This window comes from Macrobrachium nipponense, chromosome 24 (assembly GCF_015104395.2).
Source record: "Macrobrachium nipponense isolate FS-2020 chromosome 24, ASM1510439v2, whole genome shotgun sequence".
In the NCBI taxonomy this organism is placed as follows: Eukaryota; Metazoa; Arthropoda; class Malacostraca; order Decapoda; family Palaemonidae; genus Macrobrachium; species Macrobrachium nipponense.
In genome coordinates this window covers 6,691,476-6,713,592 of record NC_061091.1, presented here as the reverse complement: position 1 = coordinate 6,713,592, position 22,117 = coordinate 6,691,476, and the positions used below count along the sequence as shown (strand labels likewise).

The window sequence follows — 22,117 nt, the reverse complement described above, 5'->3', positions numbered from 1 at the left end:
GTTGAGAACACGAGTTTCTTTATTAAAAAAAATAAAAAAACTCGAGATAGTTTTTTCTTTGTTCCGCTGATAACACGAATTTCTTAATTAAGAGAGAGAAAAAAAAACTGGGTTTCACTTTGTCAAAGAAAGCTGTGGCTGTTTTCTTTCAAGAACCATAACCACTTTTGTCTTTCAATATTTTTTTTTTTACTACAGCACACATAAAGGTATGTGAAAATGGCCCTTATATAGTACACCCACGGTTCATTCAGAAGACTCAATGAGCTGTACTATTACAATAAAACGTACGGGCCCATTCATAATTCATAAACGTCAATGAAACGTCACACTGAATACAACGCCTCCACCAACACTCTTCCCTTTCAAGAAATGACAGATGTGTTCCACTGAGACTGCATTTCCCTTCACAATAAAGAGCTATTACAATGGAATATCCAACTTCTCTTGAGAGAAAACTTACATATACACGCCTACACAGCTACTCATCTACCCAACCGTATTTCGTTTGCGACATCACTGGGGCCCAAAGGATTAGAAAATCACGCGGGCTAGGAACCAACTGGTTACTTGGTAACGGGACCTACAGCTTATTGTGGGATCCGAACCACGTTACATCGAGAAATGAATTTCTAATCACCAGAAATAAATTGCTCTGGTTCGGCAGAACACGAGGAGAGAAAATTTGCCACTAAGTCAACCATAAGGACAATCAGACGCCAAAAAAATAATAAATAAATAAATAAAAGCAACGTGAAGATGTGAAAAAAATCAAGAATGCCACAAAAACATATAACGAGAGAGAGAGAGAGAGAGAGAGGAGGGAGCGGAGAGAGGAGAGAATGAGTAGAAGAAGTCCAACACAAACCCAAGGAGCTACTCGTGATTCGTGTGCTTAAAGGGCCAACAAGGACCTGTTGTTTCTTAAAACCGACCTTATGAACAAGTACAGAGTAGGGGAGAGGCTCGAGCTATCTTTAGAAAAGCCAGTAGACATTCCCCCTGGGAAAATATATGACAAGTGTCAAGCTAATATCATTAGTATGACGTATACTAAAGATACTGCAAGCATCAACTCCCTAATGAAGATACAGTAATTAAAAATTTGTGTCACCAGAGAGAGAGAGAGAGAGAGAGAGAGAGAGAGAGAGAGAGAGAGAGAGAGAATTAGGATGTCTCAAAGACTTTTTAGTTCATCCAAGGAGACATCGTATGCTCACTTACCTCTAGGAGAGAGAGAGAGAGAGAGAGAGAGAGAGAGTATAAGCAGCAGCAGTATCTATAGCAAGATACAGTTAAAGTTAAGTATATCTTAGTTTTACCAGAACCAATCCGATATTTACAAAAAACAAATTAACTCGAAACTACAACAACTACAACAACAACAACAACAGTTCAGGCAGTGAGGCTATACTATATAATGCTCCTCTATTAAGTCTCCTATAACAGAACGTTGTTAGATTTCAAAGCCTATACCTCCATGTCAGCACTGGTATTAAAATCTTTTGCAAACTGTATCACGGAAACTTACAGAACTATTTCTCAGTACAGCTATTTATTAATGCATTTCATATCACAAACACTTCAAATTGAGTCAACTATCGAATTTAGGCCAAGCACTGGGTCCTATGAGGTCATTCAGGGCCCAAACGGATGTTGACAGTGAAAAGGTTTGAAAGGCGTAACAGGAGAACCTCAAAGCAGATGCACTAAGAGTCAATTGTTAGGAGAGGGTGGAAGGTAAGATGGAAGAAGGAGAATATGAAAGGAGGTACAGTAAAAGGAACGAAGGGGGCCGAAGACACGCTGCAAAGAATCTCAGATAATGCCTACAGTGAACTTTTATTATGCGAATATTTTATTTTATCTTAAAAGACTTCAATAATAATAATAATAATAATAATAATAATAATAATAATAATAATAATAATAATACGCAACCATCGGTTTTCGAGGAAAGTGCTTGAGACCTGGCTCAGGCAGCCAATGAAAACAACTCACCGCCACCAGCCAATAGGAGACAAGCATGGGGCAGACCCCTTGCTGTCAACCACAGATATAAGGAGGACGGACACCGCACCAAGATCAGTCCACCCTCAAGCTTCCAGCCCGAGGATGTCTGGCAGCTCCAGACGAAAGCTCGCTTTAAGAAAAGAGAGAGATGAGAGAGAGAGAGAGAGAGAGAGAGAGAAGAGAGAGAGAGAGAGAGAGAGAGAGAATCGTTAATGACTTTCGATGACTATGGTATCATAGTTTATCTGTAAAATTCAAATATATACACCTATTTTTGACCTGTATTTTACCATGACCTCTATAGGCGCTCTACTGGCCTGTTTAAGTAGCACTGAAAAAGCCGCTATTCGCCCCAAAATAGAGAAGAATCTCTACAAGTGTAATGCTGTTGAAAGTAGCCATACTTTTAATAAAATAATAGTAATAATAATAATAATAACCTTTATTTCAACTCAGGGCCACATACATGGAATATACAAAATACAGACAGTACCATACACAATCTAGATACATGAGACAACATGATAAAAAAATGAAAAAAAAAAAAATCACAAATCAGCATGACATTTGTGTGCATCGGCTTCCGAAATAAATATCATAAAACAAACCTACACAATCGAAATGGTAAAACATTTCAATTCCAGCAGCCGACGGACCAACACTTGAGTTCCTAAGCCACCTGTAGGAGATCTGTTCATCAGCTCAGTGGTCTGGTAAAACTAAGATGTACTTCAACTTGTAAAACCTTTAGTCTCCTACGTCTTGTGCCTCGTCATCAAAAGGTTTTCGTGGAAACAACAGTACCAAAGAAAGGACAGACAATAACATAAATCTTCCGGTTCAATAACACTTACGGAACAAGGTAGAACATAAATCCAAATGGCGCGTGACTACATCACAAAATAGCACACGACAATTAACCACAGTCAACAAGGAAAAGAAAGAAGAACGAACAGAAAAAGGTGGAGATTAACCACAATAAACAAGGAAAAGAAAGAAGGACGAAAAGAAAAAAGATGGAGATTAACCATAGAAAACAAGGAAAAGAAAGGACGAAAAGAAAAAAGATAAGAGATTAACCACAGTAAACAAGGAAAAGAAAGAAGGACGCAAAGAAAAAAGATGGAGATTAACCACAATAAACAAGGAAAAGAAAGAAGGACGAAAAAGGAAAGAGATGGAGATTAACCACAGAAAACAAGGAAAAGAAGGAACGAAAAGAAAAAAGATAAGAGATTAACAACAGTAAACAAGGGAAAGAAAGAAGGATGAAAAGAAGAAAAAAAAAGATTAACCACAGTAAACAAGGAAAAGAAAGAAGGACGAAACGAAAAGAGATGGAGATTAACCACAGAAAACAAGGAAAAGAAAGAACGAAAAGAAAAAAAGATAAGAGATTAACCACAATAAACAAGGAAAAGAAAGAAGGACGAAAAGAAAAAAGATGGGGATTAACCATAGAAAAAAAGGAAAAGAAAGAACGAAAATAAAAAAGATAAGAGATTAACCACAGTAAACAAGGGAAAGAAAGAAGGAACGAAAAAAAAGGAGATAAGAAAGAAAAAAGAACCAAAAAAAAAAGTTAAACCGAGACGAAATGAAGTATGAAAATCGATAGAGATTAAACACAGAATATAGTTGTAATAAAAAGCTAGTTCATAAATTAACATTCGGCAAACAATACCTTACCGAAAAAAAGCTTATATCACACACCATCAGAGATTAGGGAGACTATCGTTCATACAATCGCTGCAATGACACTTTGAATAACACGTTGAATAGATAAAAAGGTTTTTTTATAGGAAGATAGATTGAGTATCCCAAACAACCTCAATCAGATAAGTTTTTTTTTTTTATTAGAAAGAGACCGACGGCGTTGGCAACTTCATGACCTTATCTAGCTAGGACTTAAACGATACAGAAAATGGCGTTAGAACATCATATGAATTCAAACATGCGCCTGTCTAGAGAAGGATGAAGAACACACGATGCGGTTTCTCATTTTCTTTCACGGGTTGTGTACACATAGGACCTTCCCTTTCACACAGATGGACAAGTCCAAGAACCCGGCTAATTAAACACAATAAACGGTATGAAATGTCTCGCAAAATATGGACAAGTCCAGGAAACTTACTAAATTTACCCAAATAATATATCAAACAAAAGGCATAAAATGGTCGGCAAAATATAACTCAATCATTACAAAAGAGAATACAATATCTTAATATGAAATAACGAAGCCTAAATTTACACTGAAAGAATGATCACTCATCCATAGTAACGGAAAAAAAGTACAATTAAAAAAATAATAAATAACTAAATGGAACGCCCAACCTACGATACGGGCATAAACAATGATCCTGTGTAGGGCAAACAAAAGCCTGTAGTACCACTGTACTTATAGATTATATCACTTCACTTATAGATTAGTATATCACTTGCATCGATAGTTTAAAAGAAGGCAGCAGGGTACGTGCCAAGGACGGGGAAAGCCGTTCGAGTTCCTATGGAAGTCAAAATTGGAACGCATATGGGGGACTGGTAAACCAATCCTCCTTTATGTGAGTGAAGTGTAGATGCTGAATGATAAAGAAAAACGTCAGAGATGCCGAGTAAAATTGAGAGCGTTGTATACACGCGGCCTTAGACGAAGTGAAATGGTGAGGAATGTGGAGATGCGTAGAAACGTTAAAAAAAGGGTTTGCTTTAGTGAAATGATGGGGCGGTGCTTTCCCTGATGGGTATTGTGAAAAGAATGGAGGACGATAAGGTAGTCGAGGGGAGAGAGAGAGAGAGAGAGAGAGAGAGAGAGAGAGAGAGAGAGAGACGAAGACCTGGATAGACACAGTGGGGAAATGCTATGGAAAATAAAGTCCTTAAATTTAAAAAGTGAGAGTATGCAAGATGTATCAAAATAAATGGCGCAATGTTAGTAAAGGGTTCGTGCGCTGCTAATGAGCCGTCTGTGGCGCTTAACGTGTTTTTTTTTTTTCACTCTCTCTCTCAACCAGCAGTTCTTCGAGGGCTGAGATAATTAATTACGAAAAGTGGCATCAACTATCGGTCTATACTTTTTTCTAGAGCCACCTCTTAAAGGAAAATGAACGAGTGCATGCGCAAGCATGTATGTACGTATGTATATTACTATATATATGTGAAATAAAAACTTACTAAATCTACGAAAAAAAACACCACACGAAATAACTCCTTCAATTTCGATAAAAACATGGTAATGCCCAAGCCACGTCGAGTCACCATCCTCACACTGGTGGATATGAGAATGAGAGAGAGAGATGAAATTACGAGATGACGACGCGAAAGAGAGAGAGAGCTGTGGATGTGCCACCACCACCACCACAGGTAGTCTCACAGGCCTCATATATCAAGGTGTCGACGGTGTTCCTTATTAGCGCCTTCCCTTACATTCACCCACAATGCCCCCCTCCAACAACACCACCACCACCACCACTCTCGTGCCCGCTGCTGCTGCTCTGGACATCTTACTCGAAAGCGTCTTTCCCACCCTCGCCCCCCCCCCCCCAACCTCCCCCTAATCTCCTCCTCCTCCTCCTCCTCCCTTCCAGAATCCAGAAAGGAATCCAACCCTTCCCTCCCCTGACACACAAATCCTTTCTGTATAACCAGCAACCCTTTAACACCTGCAACACAAAATCCAGCGCCTTTCCAGGACTCTCTCTCTCTCTCCGTAGGAGTTCCCCTCAACGATCCCCATCATCGTTTTACCTGCTGGAACAAACCCCTTTTGCCCTCAGAGAGAGAGAGAGAGAGAGAGAGAGAGAGAGAGAAGAGAGGCGAAGATGATTAACGACAATACTCGGAGTTACTGCATATGGTTCTCTCATATATTCCACGTTGTGATGTTAGACGATTTTATCAAAGGTTTGGGGAGGAGGGGGGGGGGGGGGGGGGGGGGGGGGGGGGGGGGGGGGGGGCTGAATGAAGCTTGTGCCGGAGTGGACGTTGCGCACGCATTTCTAGATTGTGTGTGTGTGTGTGTGTGTGTGTGCAAAAGAGGAGTCTTATACACATACACATACACACTTACATACTCACACTGCTGGGTTACTATATCCAGACCCGTTGTGGGATCTTAAAATTTATTTTCTTCCGTTTTCAAAGAAATGAAAAGTGTGAAAACTAGCACAGCGAGAATGACTCGATTGTCCTCGTGTGAACTCGAACTTTTTCTACCGGCGTATCTTAAGTTATGGTCACACTTTCGGCGTCAGCGATAATCACAAGAGCTTCAAGAGTGACCGGAGATTATATATTTATTCTGGTCAGGCAGCGTCATTACAAATGCCTCTCCCGACAAAGAGGGCGCTTCAAGCAAGCACGGAAGAGCAGCGCATGAGGGCAATGCCAGAACAGCAGACACGCAGTTTCTTTCATCAAAGGAGACGTCCCTGGCGGAATAAAGAACACTTCAACAACCTCATAGTAAGAGAAAGAAAAATTAGGAGTCTGGTTTGAATGGTAGGAGGTGGTCACACAGATAGATAGATAGATAATAGATAGATAGATAGATAGATATTTTTATTGACCACAATACAAAATAATATGAATTTTACAAGAGTATTTGGTCCAAATTACAAAATTAAGTACAGTAGATTTTGTACAATCTCTTATACAAACTAAATGAATTTCAATTACACATATATTGTACTAAAACAAAACCAATTTAACCATACGCCATCAACAAGTTCCTGTAATTACATTTTACAGACACAGGAAGGCTGGTGAGGCGAAGTTCGCCAGTAACTTGGGAAGAGATGACCAACACAGGACGGGGCTGCACAAAACAAATGCTGGGTCTCCGGTAGGAACAATACGCTATATTTCAATTAGAAATGATTATTTAATCTGCTTTTTTCGCTTACTCGAGGAGTAAGCCTACAAACTATACTTTGTTGTTGGATGGGGGGGGGGGGGGTAGGAAAAGTCTAAAAAAAGGTCTGAAAAAAGTGTTTTTCGTTGAGTTTAAGATACTGGAGTTTTAGGATAAGGTATTTATGATTTATTTATTAGAATGAAAATGTAAAAAAATTAATAATATGCATGTTAAACAGTACACAACAACTATTTCTGATAAAATATAGCGTACTTATATTAATAATCGTTGGTGAAACAACACTAGCTAATTTTTGCATGTTTTAATTTATGTTAAGAATATAATGTTTACAACTTATGTCTAAGGGAAAAATCTTGCACGCTTCCCAAGCAAGCTGTAGGCCGGATCACACAGTTAAAAAAAAAAAAAAAAAAAAAAAAAAAAAAAAAAAAAAAAGTGCAGAGAGAGAATTCCAAAGCTACAGTCCACTGCACATGAAATAGAACGTCAAGGCTCAAGGCTGTGCTTCCAAACAAGGCGTGATCCGACCCCCAGCAGCTTACTGGGGGCGCATGCTAAAATCTATGGTCAAATAGCCTGTTGTTTCACCAACGAAAATTAAAATTATTACGTTATATTTTATTATAAATAATTTTTCTGTACTGTTTAACATCCACATTATTTATTTTTTACAATTTTATTCGAATACATAAATATCCTATCCTCAAATTCCTGTGTCTTTAACTGAACGGCTCTTCCATAGACCTCCCCCCCCCCCCCCCCACAAACAACAACAAAGTAGTCTGCTGGCGAAAATATGAAAAGCAAACACTGAATTCAAACCTACAATTTAAGACCTCAGGAGAGATGGAACATACATCCTGCCTGTGTGAACTCTCGAGAGAGACTGAGTTTCCAGCCCTGTGATTGGCTTATCCACAGCCAATCAGGAGCGTCGTAAGGGACTGGACTAGACATCAAATGCACGACTGATGTGAATCTACTACACAAGCTTAACCCTTCTTCAATAAATAGGGTTAGATTTCAACTCCAGAATTTCTTGAACAATGGACAAACCATTACCATCACTTTATGAAATTAGCAACATTTTTCTTTATTGAGTGTAATGTCGTCTCCCAGAGTCCAGTCTTGAAATTTACTGGCAAGGCTGTAGCCAAAAGTCCTCTAAAACAAAATATCTAAAAATAAATAAAGTTTTAATAAAAGTGAAAGTATACTTTTTAAAGGTATTAATATTTATGCAATATTCTCTGTAAGTTTTTTTTAATAAATGTATGTATGTATATGTACTTATATAGTATACATGACTTATAGCTGGAATAAAGGATTCAGTTCAATTGAAAAATGTGTGATTACCCAACAAAACCACTGTCGCAAAGTTCTTACTGGAAGAAAACTTAATAAAAAATCTTTTCAGAAAGAAAGACCGGCCTTGCAGACCACATTTTATGACCCAAGATCTACATTCTCTTTAGCTTTGCTTTGACCATCATTTTTTATAGACTAAAGCGTTATATACTGTAAACGCGCGCGCACACAGGTGGATGGTTAAAAAAAAAAAAAAACTATAGTCTAGGGCAAGTTTACTAAAACAGAAAACATTCTTGGACTCAATAGATCTCCAGCTATCAGGCGAATACATCTTTACGTTCCTTAATCAAAAGACGGGACCACTGGGCTCGTAGATGGATTTTGAATGTTCATTTGTACTGCTCCCGATAATGAGGACATATACTACAACAACCACCATGCGCTGATTTTGACCGTCCAAACGTGATGACTTCGCGACCTCCGAGGGAAGGGAAGGGGGATGGATGGGGGGGGGGGAGGGGTTATGTGCTAAACTCCAATGCGCATGTCTATCTACGTCTCTTCCCCTTTATCTAGAACAGCAAACTGGACTGGAGACTCAATGCCCCTTTTCTGAACTAGCCCCGATGAAAACAAGATGAAAGAAAAATAAAAAAGATTAAGGTTTTTGATCATGTTGAAAAATATAGCACAAGTCGGTTCAAGTAACAAATAAGCTACAGTAAGATGTTGTGCATGCAATACGCATGTGTAAATAAATACCCACTGCATGATTATGAAGAAAATGTCCCATATAGCATGGCGCGAACTTACGTCCCTGGCACGAGTTCAGCAAGTCGCAATTTGAAATCTCTAAACGTCGACTGTTGGGCCCGACAACCTGGCCATTATCGTAATCACTGTTATACGTCAGGCCTGAAAACGAGAGAGAGAGAGAGAGAGCCCAAAAATGCCCAGCCAAGGACGGACAAGGACGTAGCACGGACACACGGCACTCCGCGCCATAAAAGGATCAACACAAGCTGTTCCGGGTATATATACCCCGACGGGGACCAGATCCAGAGGTCTTTTTGGAAGTGCGATGGGGAGATAACGGAGGAAGCATTGCATATTGACCGCCTCCTTGAACTGACTCTGCCAAATATTTAAAGCTCTTCTCTCTCTCTCTCTCTCTCTCTCTCTCTCTCTCTCTTGGACTTCTCTCCGCCTCTCAAACCTCTTTTACGATGCTCCACTTTTCGCGATCAGAACCGAGGCAGCGTTCATCATCGAATCCTCCGTAGCGGTTTCTAGCGTCGAAAAGATGTCACACAAGAAAAATGGAACCAAAATAGCCTCAAAAGAAACACCTCTCCACGGAGGCGAAATACCACGTATCTCACTTTATTGTTTGTTTGTTTGTATGGCGTTTTTACGTCGCATGGAACCAGTATGGTTATTCAGCAACGGGACCAACGGCTTTTTTACGTGACTTCCGAACCACGTCGAGAGTGATGAACTTCTATATCACCAGAAATACACTTCTCTCACACCTCAATGGAATGCCCCGAGAATCGAACTCACGGCCACCGAGGTGGCAGGCCAAGATCATACCAATAACGCCACTGAGGCGCTGCCTCACTTTAGGAATGATATTCCTCCACAGGACGGAATAGTGTGGGCTGTCCTAAGTGTTACCAATACCGATGACAAACTCGTGACCCTGAAACATGTCACACTGTCACCCTGTGGTCTCAATTCATAAGACTCAAATGCACTAACACCTCAAAACGTATCTTAATCATCTTTCCTCTTTCATGATTAGGGTCGTCCGACTAGGAGGAATATCACAGTATTTTAGGTGGACATAAACGGCGAATCCACTGCATGGGGTAAGAAGACGACCCTTCAGTGCCGATCTCTGCCTGCCAGGAATGCTATGGTTAAGGAATTCTCATAAAAAAAAAAAAGGGGGGGGGGGGGGGCACCTCATACTTCTCGGTTATCAGTGCCATCAAGACAAAAACGGGTGAAAAACAAACACATAGGTAAGAACACCTTTACCGTAGGATGGACGGAATGAACTAATCTTTCAGTATCCGTTAATAATAATATACTTTAAACTAAGAATTCCTTAAAGAGTAAACAAGGTTGATGATTTGGTGACCTCTAATATTATTATGGTTAAGAAATGTAGCAGCCTTTAAGGAATGAGTTTCAATTTTACATTTGGATCCTCAAATTTTATTTAATGATTTTATAACGACAACGTGAATAATTTGCATACGAAACATATCTTTGAGAAATGACTGCATTCGTTAAGCGTCGGTAATAATAATAATAATAAAGAGAGAGAGAGAGAGAGAGAGAGAGAGAGAGAGGGGGGGGGGGAGGTGGGTTCAGCCTTGCTTAAGATTTCGAGGCAAATTTCAACTCTGTGTACAAAACGGGTGAACTCTGTACACATAACAGGTGAACGCACACAGCAACTACAAAAAAAATAAATAAATAAAAAAATAAATAAATAAATTCGATGCTCACGTTCAGCCTGTCGAGTAAAAAATAAGTAAATAAAAAAAAAAGCCCCAAAAAAAAAATAAAAAATAAAAAAAAAAAAACACAACAAAGTACCATTTATGGCAGACTAACCAGCATAAACTATCTCCACACCAGACAACATGAAATGCAAAACTTCTCTTATTAAAATGCAAAACCTTTACAAAGATGTGAATTCTGGATGCGCGCCGTTCAACATGAGATACAAAAGACAACCCACTTCATTCTCAAGGACCTCTATTACATTTTCACAATGACTCCAGCAATTACTGGGAGTTTTCTGGCGTCGCAGCAGCTAAGGTCTGTGACGCCAACACGACCACAAGCTCGCTGAATTAAGCTTGGGTTTACATTAAAAAAAAAAAAAAAAAAAAAAAAAAAATCGCATTCTGGAGGCGAAACATTGCATGCAGCTGTTTAAAACGAGTACTTTTACTAACTTCTGGCTGCCTTCGTAATGTAATTATAACGAGTATAGTCTGTCTGTGGCTCAGCACAATCTCCGTTCGATAAAAGCAAATGTACATTTTTTCTTTTCATTTATTCTTTGCATCTCCAACTTTCTCAAATTTCTACTTTACTTTCTCCTGTCACATTTATCCTGAATGCCTCAACCCGCTCCCCGTACCCCAATACCCTCCCCGTACCCCTTACTTCATATAAACATGATACCGCAATCCTCACAGCCCTGCAGGATGGCGCACCAGGGTGCCAGCGAGGGACTGGCGTCCCACACTGAGCCCTATGGCAACCTATTACCCCCAACGCCTTATACGTGGGCATCCCTCCTTCACCTACACACACAAATGAGAGGTTTTGGTCAAGCGCTTCGCCGTCACAAAACACTATCGCCTGAGCGCCTTTTTGGAAGAACAACAACTCCTCCTCCTCCTCCTCCTCCCGCAATGTATAGTACTACAGATACGTCAGGAATTCTGCGTTTCAGAGTTGCGTAAATCTAATGCTGGAACAAATTTAAGCGTTCGTGAGCGTCATTCTTCCTGAATGTAGGATTTGCCTTTGAAACCAACGCAAGAAAAGGGTTCGATAAAACATGACTACAGAGATGTCGGGAGATTCTGCGTTTCAGAGTTGCGTAAATCAAATGGGATTAAGTGTTCGTGTGTGTAATTCTTCCTAAATGTAGATTTTGCCTTTGAAACTAATCCAAGAAAAGGGTTCAATAAAATACGACCACAGATATGTCGGGGAAATTCTGCGTTTCGGAGTTGCGTAAATTAAATGAGTTTAAGCGTTCGTGAGCGTAATTCTTCCTAAATGTAGAATTTGCCTTAAAAGTAATGATGCAAGAAAAGGGTTCGATAAAACACGACCACAGAGATGTCGGGAGATTGTGTTTAAAGTTGCGTAAATCTAAATCAAATGGTACAACGAGTTCAAGCGTTCATGAGCATCATTCTTCATGAACGTAGATTTTGACTTTGAAACTAATCCAAGAAAAGGGTTCGATAAAATCATAAAATACTATACTTGACGGTCAAGGACGAAACGAGATGATTAAGAAACGAAAGGAGATAGACACCATTACGACTATTCCTCCTGACGGCTCGTTTTTACCTCCTCTTTTTGAGCTGATTATCGGCTATAACGCTCCCATCCAGGACCTTCTTCAATCTCTGCAGCAGGAACCACTCCAATCTCTGCTGTAGGAACCACTCCAATCTCTGCAGCAGGAACCACTCCAATCTCTGCAGCAGGAACCACTCCAATCTCTGCAGCAGGAACCACTCCAATCTCTGTAGCAGGAACCACTCCAATCTCTGCAGCAGGAACCACTCCAATCTCTGTAGCAGGAACCACTCCTATCTCTGCAGCAGGAACCACTCCTATCTCTGCAGCAGGAACCACTCCTATCTCTGTAGCAGGAACCACTCCTATCTCTGCAGCAGGAACCACTCCAATCTCTGTAGCGGACCACTCCAATCTCTGCAAGCCAGGAACCACTCCAATCTCTGGCAGCAGGAACCACTCCAATCTCTGCAGCAGGAACCACTCCATCTGCTGGTGCAGGAACCACCCTCTCTCTGCAGCAGGAACCACTCCAATCTCTGTAGCAGGGAACCACTCCAATCTCTGCAGCAGGAACCACTCCAATCTCTGTAGCAGAACCACCCAAATTCTCGGCAAGAGGAACCACTCCAATTCTCTTGTTACCAGGAACCACTCCAATCTCTGCAGAAGTGACCAACCTCCAGTTCTCTGCAGAAAGGAACCAACTACCAACCTCTGCAGCAGGAACCACTCCAACCTCTGCAGTAGGAACCACTCCAATCTCTGTAGCAGGAACCACTCCAATCTCTGCAGAAGGAACCACTCCAATCTCTGCAGAAGGAACCACTCCAATCTCTGCAGTAGGAACCACTCTCCATCATCTTACGGACTCTGTACTACAAGTCGGTTCCTTCTGTCTCTTCCCAGCAGGAGCCAAGGCACAAGTACCAGCGCGGACGATCCCCGGTTCATCGTCGCTAGAAAAGCCCACCCTTCCCCCCTCCCCCCCAAAAAGCCGAGATTGCAGGAATGGAGGGAGGAACTCAATTTTGCTATTGCCTTTCGCAACTTCTGCCGCTACCGCCCGCCACGCGAGAGATCACTATAATCTGGCGACCTTTAAAAAAAAAAAAAAAAAAAAAAAAAAAAAAAATAGTGGCCCCCTGGCCATCCCCAAAAGGGATAACGAGATAATAACTCAAGTGGGTATTTCTCATATATATACCCTCTTTGGGTATGCCTCCTCCGCTACGAGAGATGCTGCTAACGACGTTGGCTTGCCCGAGCTGCCTTGTTCTCAATAAAGACATCGCCGACAGACCGCTCTACGCAAGGGGCCCTTGTGTGTGTGTGTGTGTGTGTGTGTGTGTGTGTGTGTGTGTGAGAGAGAGAGAGAGAGAGAGAGAGGACGACCAAGTCACCAAGGCCTTGGTACGACCATCGACTCTCATCCCCAGAGATGTCGTTAGTTTGCGTTTTCGGGTGTCAGTCTCCCGACGATGGTCGTCTTTTGAAGGTGGCCGTGGTGGAACGGAGGTCGTTCGTGTACGACAAATGTTGCAAAAAACACACATGACTACAGACATACTGAATTTTAGACGATACACATCAGTTCTGAAAATATATAGAGCGATATTTTCAGCGTTTTTTTTTTTCACTAACTTGGCGCTAAAACTCTATTCCCGGGAATAAGTAGCGGACGTCGGTGGCCTGGATTTAACGGCAAAGGGTTACAATGAGGCCCGAGAGACCACCAAATCGCACGGCGAGACAATTTTCCACTCATGCCCTCAAAACTCAGACATCTTGTTTTGCTTAAATTTACATATATTGGTCCTGCGTGCAATACCCATTACCTTCAAAATCACACCGGACATATATAACATATCTTTGAAACTGCAACTGAAAACGCAGTATCTGAATATATGTATGAAAACAACTAAAGCCCCCATCTCTAGCAAGTTTCAAAAACATTAGTTCATGTTATTTCCAATATGTACAGCAGCCACTACAAATATCCAAAATTCCTTCCGCAGTCCCAACTTAGATTCTCAAAACCAAATAGTTAATTCCTGAATTGCATCCATTTTAAATCACTCTCTTTTTATGATAATTTCACAGATAAACTCTCTTCTACTGAAGCTTCCACGACATGGGAGACAGCTTTCGCTCTTCTCACGGGAGTTTACGCCCCCCGAAATTACGCTTGCCAGAATTCTCACCCCCACAGAGCTGCGCTAAAAAATTCCGCCTCATAATCTAGAGGACCACATTCAGAAGACAACTAGTATGGACAGAATCACAATGACAGTGACTTTTAATTGGTCGGCACTCTGCGTGAGACTGATAAATTCCAGGCGACGTTTATCCCATGACAAGAGAGAGAGAGAGAGAGAGAGAGAGAGAGAGAGAGAGAGAGAGAGAGAGAGAGAGAGAGAGAGAGTTAAAAGGATTATAATTATAGGATGTCTCAAAGACTTGATAGTCCATCCTTAGAGGAGCATTTTCCACTGTACATTCAGTGTCTTCCTAATGATTTTGCCTAGCTTTCTTTTAAACTCCTCCACACTGTTGCTGTTTACAACTTCTGGCGGTGGCAGTTCACACAAGAAGAAAACAGATTAAAAAAAAACTAAAAGACTTTTATTCTACAGGAGCTACGATACTGATTAGAAAATACTAAAAGACAATTATCAAAATATAAGAAGACCCTTAATTTAAATACGTAAACTCAGTCATTAATAAAATGATTACTAGCCAATCTGCAACTGCAGTCGGAAATGTAGAATGCTACAAGCCCCAAGGGTCCCAACAAAGAAAGTAACCCAGTACAAAGGAAAACAAGAGTAAAAATAAACTACACAAGAGGAAATGAAAAACGGAAAAACGCAAGGGAGACAAAATACAAAATGAGACCCATGATCCAAGTTGCAAAGATGCATTTGCAACCCTTTTGAATTTTGAAGTTATGATAAAGCTACAAGGCAGGAAATAGTACTTCATAATTTGGTCAATGCTGGTGTAAAACTTAAAAAAACTGTGTGGTTCTGAATCTCAGACGTTTAGAGAAGAGAAACCATCGTGCATAGATAGATACTGAAGTTTTACTATATAATACAAATTTTTAATAAAATTAAGTCATGCCTTACAAAATATATCAATGTTCTTCCTTGTTATCAAAGGCAATAACTACCCTAGAGGGATACTCCTAGGTACTTATACTCTTCATCTGTCCATCTGCCTGTGGTGTTTTTGTATGGTAACACTGCTTCCTGGGCTTTAGATAGTTACGCTATTTGTAAGTTTTAGGTAAATAAAAGGATATCTGGGTGTACATTTGCAACTGAAAAGTGTTTTAATAATTTACTGTATGCGAATTACACCGTTAATATTCGAAAAAGGATATTATTATAATCGCTGAATGTAACTATCTAAAGCCCGGGCCGCAGTGGATGGATAATGAAAAAAAACAGAGTACAGTAGACCACAGCTCAGGAGTTCATTTTTCTGAGAATGGTACAGTACATATTGCATTTTGTTTTCATGGGTTATGTTGCAAAATACACAATTTTGCCATTTCTTTGAACTTAAGAACTCTTTTAGTAATTACATCGCATCATATATTTACAGTAAGGCTGGGAACCTAACCCTTAGAAATAAAAACAAAACAAAAATGACACATCTTATCAAAAACTAGTAATTACCTTAGGTTGTAGAGTTTTGGTTGTTTTAGGGAAGCCATGCCTGGTCATGAATCATAACCAGGTACATTTACACAAGCAGCATGAGATTGTAATTTATTTTTTAATTTACACATGATCAAAGTGCACCAACTTTCCTATCTTCCCCTGGAAATCTATTTATATGTTAAAATCATAACTAATATTTGCTCAGCCAATTAAAATCATTTTAAGCCCTCTAGAATTACTCTCAAAACAAATCACAGTATTCATAATATAGAGAACAATAAAGCCTCTAACACTCCTCTGTTATTTGAACATTCATATGGGAGATATCATATAGGAGATCCCTTTTTTCCTCATATATTAGCTTTGAATAATTATGACATAAAAAAAGCCAGAGCTACATGTCACCTATAAAAGCCAATGAAATATCATCATCACCGTCATCACTGCCAGCATTACCTAACACAAAAGGCTTCTGAAATTTTGCCACTCAAGTCTGCCTGTGCTATATATACTCCACAAATCACTACTCATCTCCAAACTCCCTTCCCATAGTTCTTATCCATAGTATAGGCCTGAGTCTCCCAACTCTTCTGAGGCCAATAAGGGTTCAGTTGACATTATCACATTCTCTCTCAGGGATTGTGCGAAAGACGTAAAAGCCACCACCCTTCCATCATTAACTAATTTTTAATAGTATAAGGAAATTCAGTACTTACCACCATGGTACCATTGCTCATTCTATTCTGATGTCTGACTCCTAATATTCTACTTAAAAGCTCAGCTTCCTAATTATCACAATCTTAAGATGTGTTTCATGGTCGTACCATGTACTACTCACAAGTTTAATCTTCCTTTCAAATGTAATTTTAATCTAATTGACTTCTAAATCTTATTTAATCTGCCCATTGCTGGACTTGCCTTTTTTGGGTCTTTAACTAACTTCCAACTCATGAGAACATGTGCTGAATATCATCATTCCTAATTATTTGAAAGATTTAGTCTAATTAATACTTTCTCCATCTATTGCTGTCTCATCCTTTGGTGCACATTCTATCTTATTTACTTCTGTTTTTCTTACATTTATTTTGAGTCCCTTATTTGTAAGTATATGATGCATTAAATTAATTTTGTGGTGTTTTGCTGATTAAAGCAACATCATCTGCACACAAAAATTCTATCCATTTTCTATTGTTACCCCAATATAAACCTTACCTCCCAACTCCATCAACTTATTTATTATCTAATCTTTCAGATTTGTAAGCAACATATGTTAAATAATATTCCCCTTTATTAGCCCACTGTTTACTGCAAATCTGCCTCACACACCCCATCAACATTAACTTTGCATCTATGTATACTTCAATCGTGAATAATATTAATTTACTTTAATCTACTTAATGGGAATGCCATATCCTATAACAAGACGATTGATAATATTGATCTGTGCATAATACTAAAAGCCTTCTCATAATCAACAAGAGCCACCACAAGGCATTTTTTAAAAGTTTGTACACTTCTGCATACACTGTAACACAAATACCTGTTCTGCGCAACTCCTGAATTTTATAAGACCAGCTCATTCATCTCTAAGGTTTTTAAAGATTTATTTATCAGTAAAATTCAATACCCTGTAACTGCCTTTTCCATAGGGTGATGGTGAAATTGCCCCTATCTGTACCTTTGTTAGGTAAAATCATACCTCCTAATCATCAAGATGAAACTCTCCTTCCTTTTGCAGGAAGGAATGTTTGAGAAATTTTACTGGTTCTTTTAAAAGTGAATGTAAGAAAGGTTACGGAGAGTCTAAGGGGAGCAAAACCCATTCAATAGAAAGGTCTTTGCACTTTTGATTTGGTTACAATGTAGATGTTACTAGTATACATTTCACTGCTTATTACATTAGCTTATCATACCAAGATAGACTATTCCTAGGTTAGCCCAAATTCAACAGATCCACTACACTAAACCCAATACTTCTAGTCTGAGCTACTATTCTCAATAAATTAACTACATCTGCAATGTTGACACGAATTCAATACAAAAAGGAATGAGCAATTTACTACACTGATTAGACTTGGCCTTCCATGCAATTACTCATCATTCTAGCAACCTCAACAAGGAAATGAGGTGGACTGATGTGTACTACTTGCAGACTGTAACACCAACAGAGACCCCAAGGAAACTCTAGTCTTATGTCCTCACTGGGTAGCCTACCACAACTACTGTATATATACATAATACTTTTTCATAAATGATGTGTTAAACATAAAATTAACCCTTTAACTTACACACAAATTATATTCACACTGTCAAATAACAGTGAAATTATTTGTAAAATACCTCATCCACCTCATTTAGGTAAATCTTAATAATAACTCCGCGTCGGGTATTTCTTTGGAAATTAGTTTCCTATAGTATTCGGGTTGCTTATTAAGAATATACCGCTATTTTTGGGCGGTCGACTGCGATTAACCCCAAGGGGCCAGTACTAAACACTGCGAAATACATTGGACGCCCCAATCCCTAGTGGATGTATCGGCGGTTACGTTCCTTGTAGTCTGTGCGGAGTTATTCTTTAGAATTACCCTCATTTATATTCATATTTGCAACAACTTTACACCTAAATCACTGTAGGGTAGGATAAGCTTGGCTGTTTATAATTTTCAATTACTCTAGGTCCTGCAATTAGAAATCTGCATGTAAACTACTCTTTTGGAATCGAGTTGAGAAATGTTATATGTAATTGCAATATAGAATGTGTTTTAGTAGACATAGTGAAAAGAATGCATAGGAAAAACATCAAACGGTAAAAGGGGATCATCGTGGGAAACCAGGGTTATTGGGTGAGGAAAAACGGCCTTCAATGTATACGATATCCAAAACTCGCAATTCCTGGTGTAAGGGCACATTAACGTACGTACATATTTATGGTTGATCCTCTACTCTGTATCAAAAGTCTGACCCGTTACTTTGCAGACAAAACTTTGACTCGTTACTCTGCATACAAATGTTTGACCCATTACTTTGCATACAAAACTTTGACATCTATCCCATTTATCATTTGGAGTCATACCTAGTTGAGGAGCTGTAGGCGCCTACCACGGATATCTAATCTACCTGAATTGCTGTAGGTTAGGCTAGGTTAGGCCATTTAAACTTATAAATACTCTAGGTTAGGCTATTTATACTTCTGGAGGTTCTAACATATAGTAGCCTAGCCCTCAACTTAGTAGGCTAAGCTGTTGCCCCATGGTATGGTGAATAAGGCACAAGGAAGAGAGCACTAAAAAGTAAGCAAACTAATATCATCACAACTAGATCTAAAAGTTGTTTTGGTTCAATCAGTGGCTGAGCCAGATATAATAGGTAAGCCATACTTGATCAACTTGATTGTAAGGGCTGAGGTGTGGTCACAACTTGTGATCATACATATTCCTACTAGGTAGTTGTACCACTAATTACCTTAATAATCCCTATCCAACTTTTGTGTTGATATCATTGTTTCTCCTATGAAATGCAGTACTAGAAGCTAATAGGCAAAATGTTTTCTTTATTCAGTACTTTTCAAGGAAACTCTTGAATTAACGTTGTTTTTTTATGCTTTTACTCAAGAGCAAAACGACACTTCACATGACTATCTATAACCAAAAACAATATAAAAAAAAGTTAAACCCTCTCAAATCAAATCTGGGAGATGCTTCGTTAACAAAACAGGGATGAGAAAGGCCTTACAGTTCCTGAATGACTGAAGCAGCTTATAAACACCTAGGGTAAAAAACTGAGTGGACTGGTCAACTCACCGACTACCATGGTTTTGGCCACCCTCCGAAAAAGTACTTTAACACGTCCTGACACCGGAGATGGTCATCAGTCATGAGTTGTTGGTGGTAATAACAGGAGCTCAAGACCTCTACTCTCCTTTTGAAGTAAGTATTTTCTCCAAAGTTAGAAATTAAGGCCATATTTTGAGATTTAAACAGAGGGTAATGAAAAGTGTGGCCAACACAGTGCACACTACCCCAAAACGCTTTTGAAATTTTTACTTACGAATAAAAAAGTTTAGAAGATTGACGCCATCTCGATGTTTGCAGTCGCTTGTGTCGACAAACTTCCCATTTCCTGTGGTAAATCCACACACCACTTGTACCCATAGACGCTAGGGCACTTTCATCACAACAATCGTAAACCCAACCTCTAACCAGTATTTAATACTACTTATCTAAGGAACTACGGCATTCTTTGCTGCGTTTTGCGCTCTTCAATTGTTTATCAGTGTTGTCAATTGGTATGTGTTTACCCTCCAAACTGGGTATAAGACTTACACAAAACCGGGGAAATAAGTGAAATTAGCGTATCTATTTGTAGTATATATACATATTACAGCAATTTTATCATTACTGCATTACTATGACAACTAGAATTCATGGAAAGTTTGTAAATGCATCAGCGTATGTGTGAAGCTCCACTAGATTGGCAACGATGAGTCTTTTTACCGTCGTCTGCTCGTACTTCAGAAATGTCTGTAATTTTTTGGGGTTAATTTGGTTGCAAAAAAGGGATAATAAACATGAATTAAATAAACATTTTGAAGTAACAAAGTAAATTTAAACTAAATAATGAGTAAAGTAAACAATTAAGGGAATAAAGCTTTGCACCTCATAAAGAGTGTAGTCGTCTGCTGTTTGTAACTGTGTTTGCGGAGTGAGTGCTTAAAAACCAGGAACACCAACGTAGTTCAAGTGTAATGTGGAGTGAATTAAGACCAAAATGTGTATAGCCTAATTACAATCAAATAAGCACCGTGGAGTTTCAGTTGTGATGGCAGTAAGGATAAAATCACAGATTACAAGGTAAAAATGAATTCAGTTCAAACCATGACCCCAGGAATAAAAAGTTTCATAATTTCACTAATATAGGCAATAAAATGTTGTTTTATTGTGCTGATAACAACTTCAATCTTGAGGACGATCAATAAACGTTACATATACACGCTAACATTGTTCAAATGAGTGCTGGGAAGGCTGGGAAAGATGGTGGATTGTCTGTGGTTAGAACGGCCAGCTACAAGATTGCCGCCATATTGGATTTCAAAACTGCCTTGAAAACATATTTTGCGAAGAGCTCACATGCTTATTTTAGTTCATATGGGGCTTTCATATATCACATTATGTTGACGAAACTTCAATCTTTTGAATGGTATGCTTAAAGTTGTAACTGGATTTTTTTTTCACCATTTACATATCGAGTGAATAAGGCCTGGCCAGCGCGATGACGATGGATCGTCTGCGCTGGTTTACACTATATAAACCTATTTGGTCTGAGAGAGGATATATATTAGAGATGCTCTAAAACTATAATAACTTTATACCAAATGTGTAGTCAGTAAATTCCTAATTATACCTAAGTACGTTAGTAACTTCATTCACACTGACCTGCCTATACGTAGTCAAAGTTACCCTACAACTGTCAAAAATATGTTGCAAATGGTAACCTTAGCACCTTAAATTCAAATACAAAGATTTTGCATATATATCGATACTTTAAAGATGTCGTTTCTTTACACGTCGAATCAAAAAAGAACTCGATATGACCCATGGTAGGTTACTCACCATCCTCCTGGAGGGTCGAGCAGCCTCCACGACGGCGTTATTTTCCAGCCATTTCCACCCGAAATAAAGAGAAGTGGCGGCTGCCGTGCCATACAGACAATACTTTTGATTCCGCTGGACACGGGAGAAAGTGGCGTTCGTCCTGATACCTCTCTGGCACTGAGAAAACCGGCCGAAAACTTTGGAATTCGGGAAGACGCGTCTGCACAGAGGCGTCGCCATGTTGGATGTTGACATTCGCTAAATCGCCCAGCTGATTCGAGGAAAATAATGATGATGACGGAAGGGGCTAGGCATTTCGTTACAGTTCAACACCTAATGTTTTTTTTGCCATATTACAACCCTATATGTTTCCCTCTTCCTGGCTTGTAAACATTGTCAATCTTCAGATGAATTCAAATGCTTCTTTAAGCGATTATATCATAATGGCATATTCTAGTTTACGGTCATGATTACGCGAGCCAGAGAATGTTCACACGATCAATTTATCTTATCACCTAATCAAACATATTTATCGATTCAAATTCAGCGTAATCGGCAGTTAAGGGTGTCGTGACACAAACAATTATAAGACG

At 39.4% G+C, this 22,117-nt stretch overlaps 1 protein-coding gene and 1 long non-coding RNA gene across 3 annotated transcripts in view; one reads left to right on the top strand and one right to left on the bottom strand.

The window, feature by feature from the left end:
- LOC135205399 (calcium uptake protein 3, mitochondrial-like) overlaps nt 1-21,794 on the bottom strand; it is a 171,588-nt gene extending 149,794 nt beyond the window's left edge. The window contains exon 1 of the mRNA XM_064235900.1: nt 21,543-21,794. Within this exon, the coding sequence (XP_064091970.1) occupies nt 21,543-21,779 (237 nt within the window). The 5' untranslated portion in view covers nt 21,780-21,794. The remainder of the gene's footprint in view (nt 1-21,542) is intronic.
- LOC135203729 (uncharacterized) lies at nt 4,459-7,612 on the top strand. Of its 2 annotated transcripts, none has more exons than XR_010312005.1 (3): nt 4,459-4,574; nt 6,154-6,474; nt 6,760-7,612. It is a non-coding gene; the product is annotated as an uncharacterized LOC135203729 (long non-coding RNA). The 2 variants fall into 2 exon arrangements; XR_010312006.1 differs by having other exon boundaries at nt 4,463-4,554.
- Nucleotides 21,795-22,117: the final 323 nt, after the last annotated feature.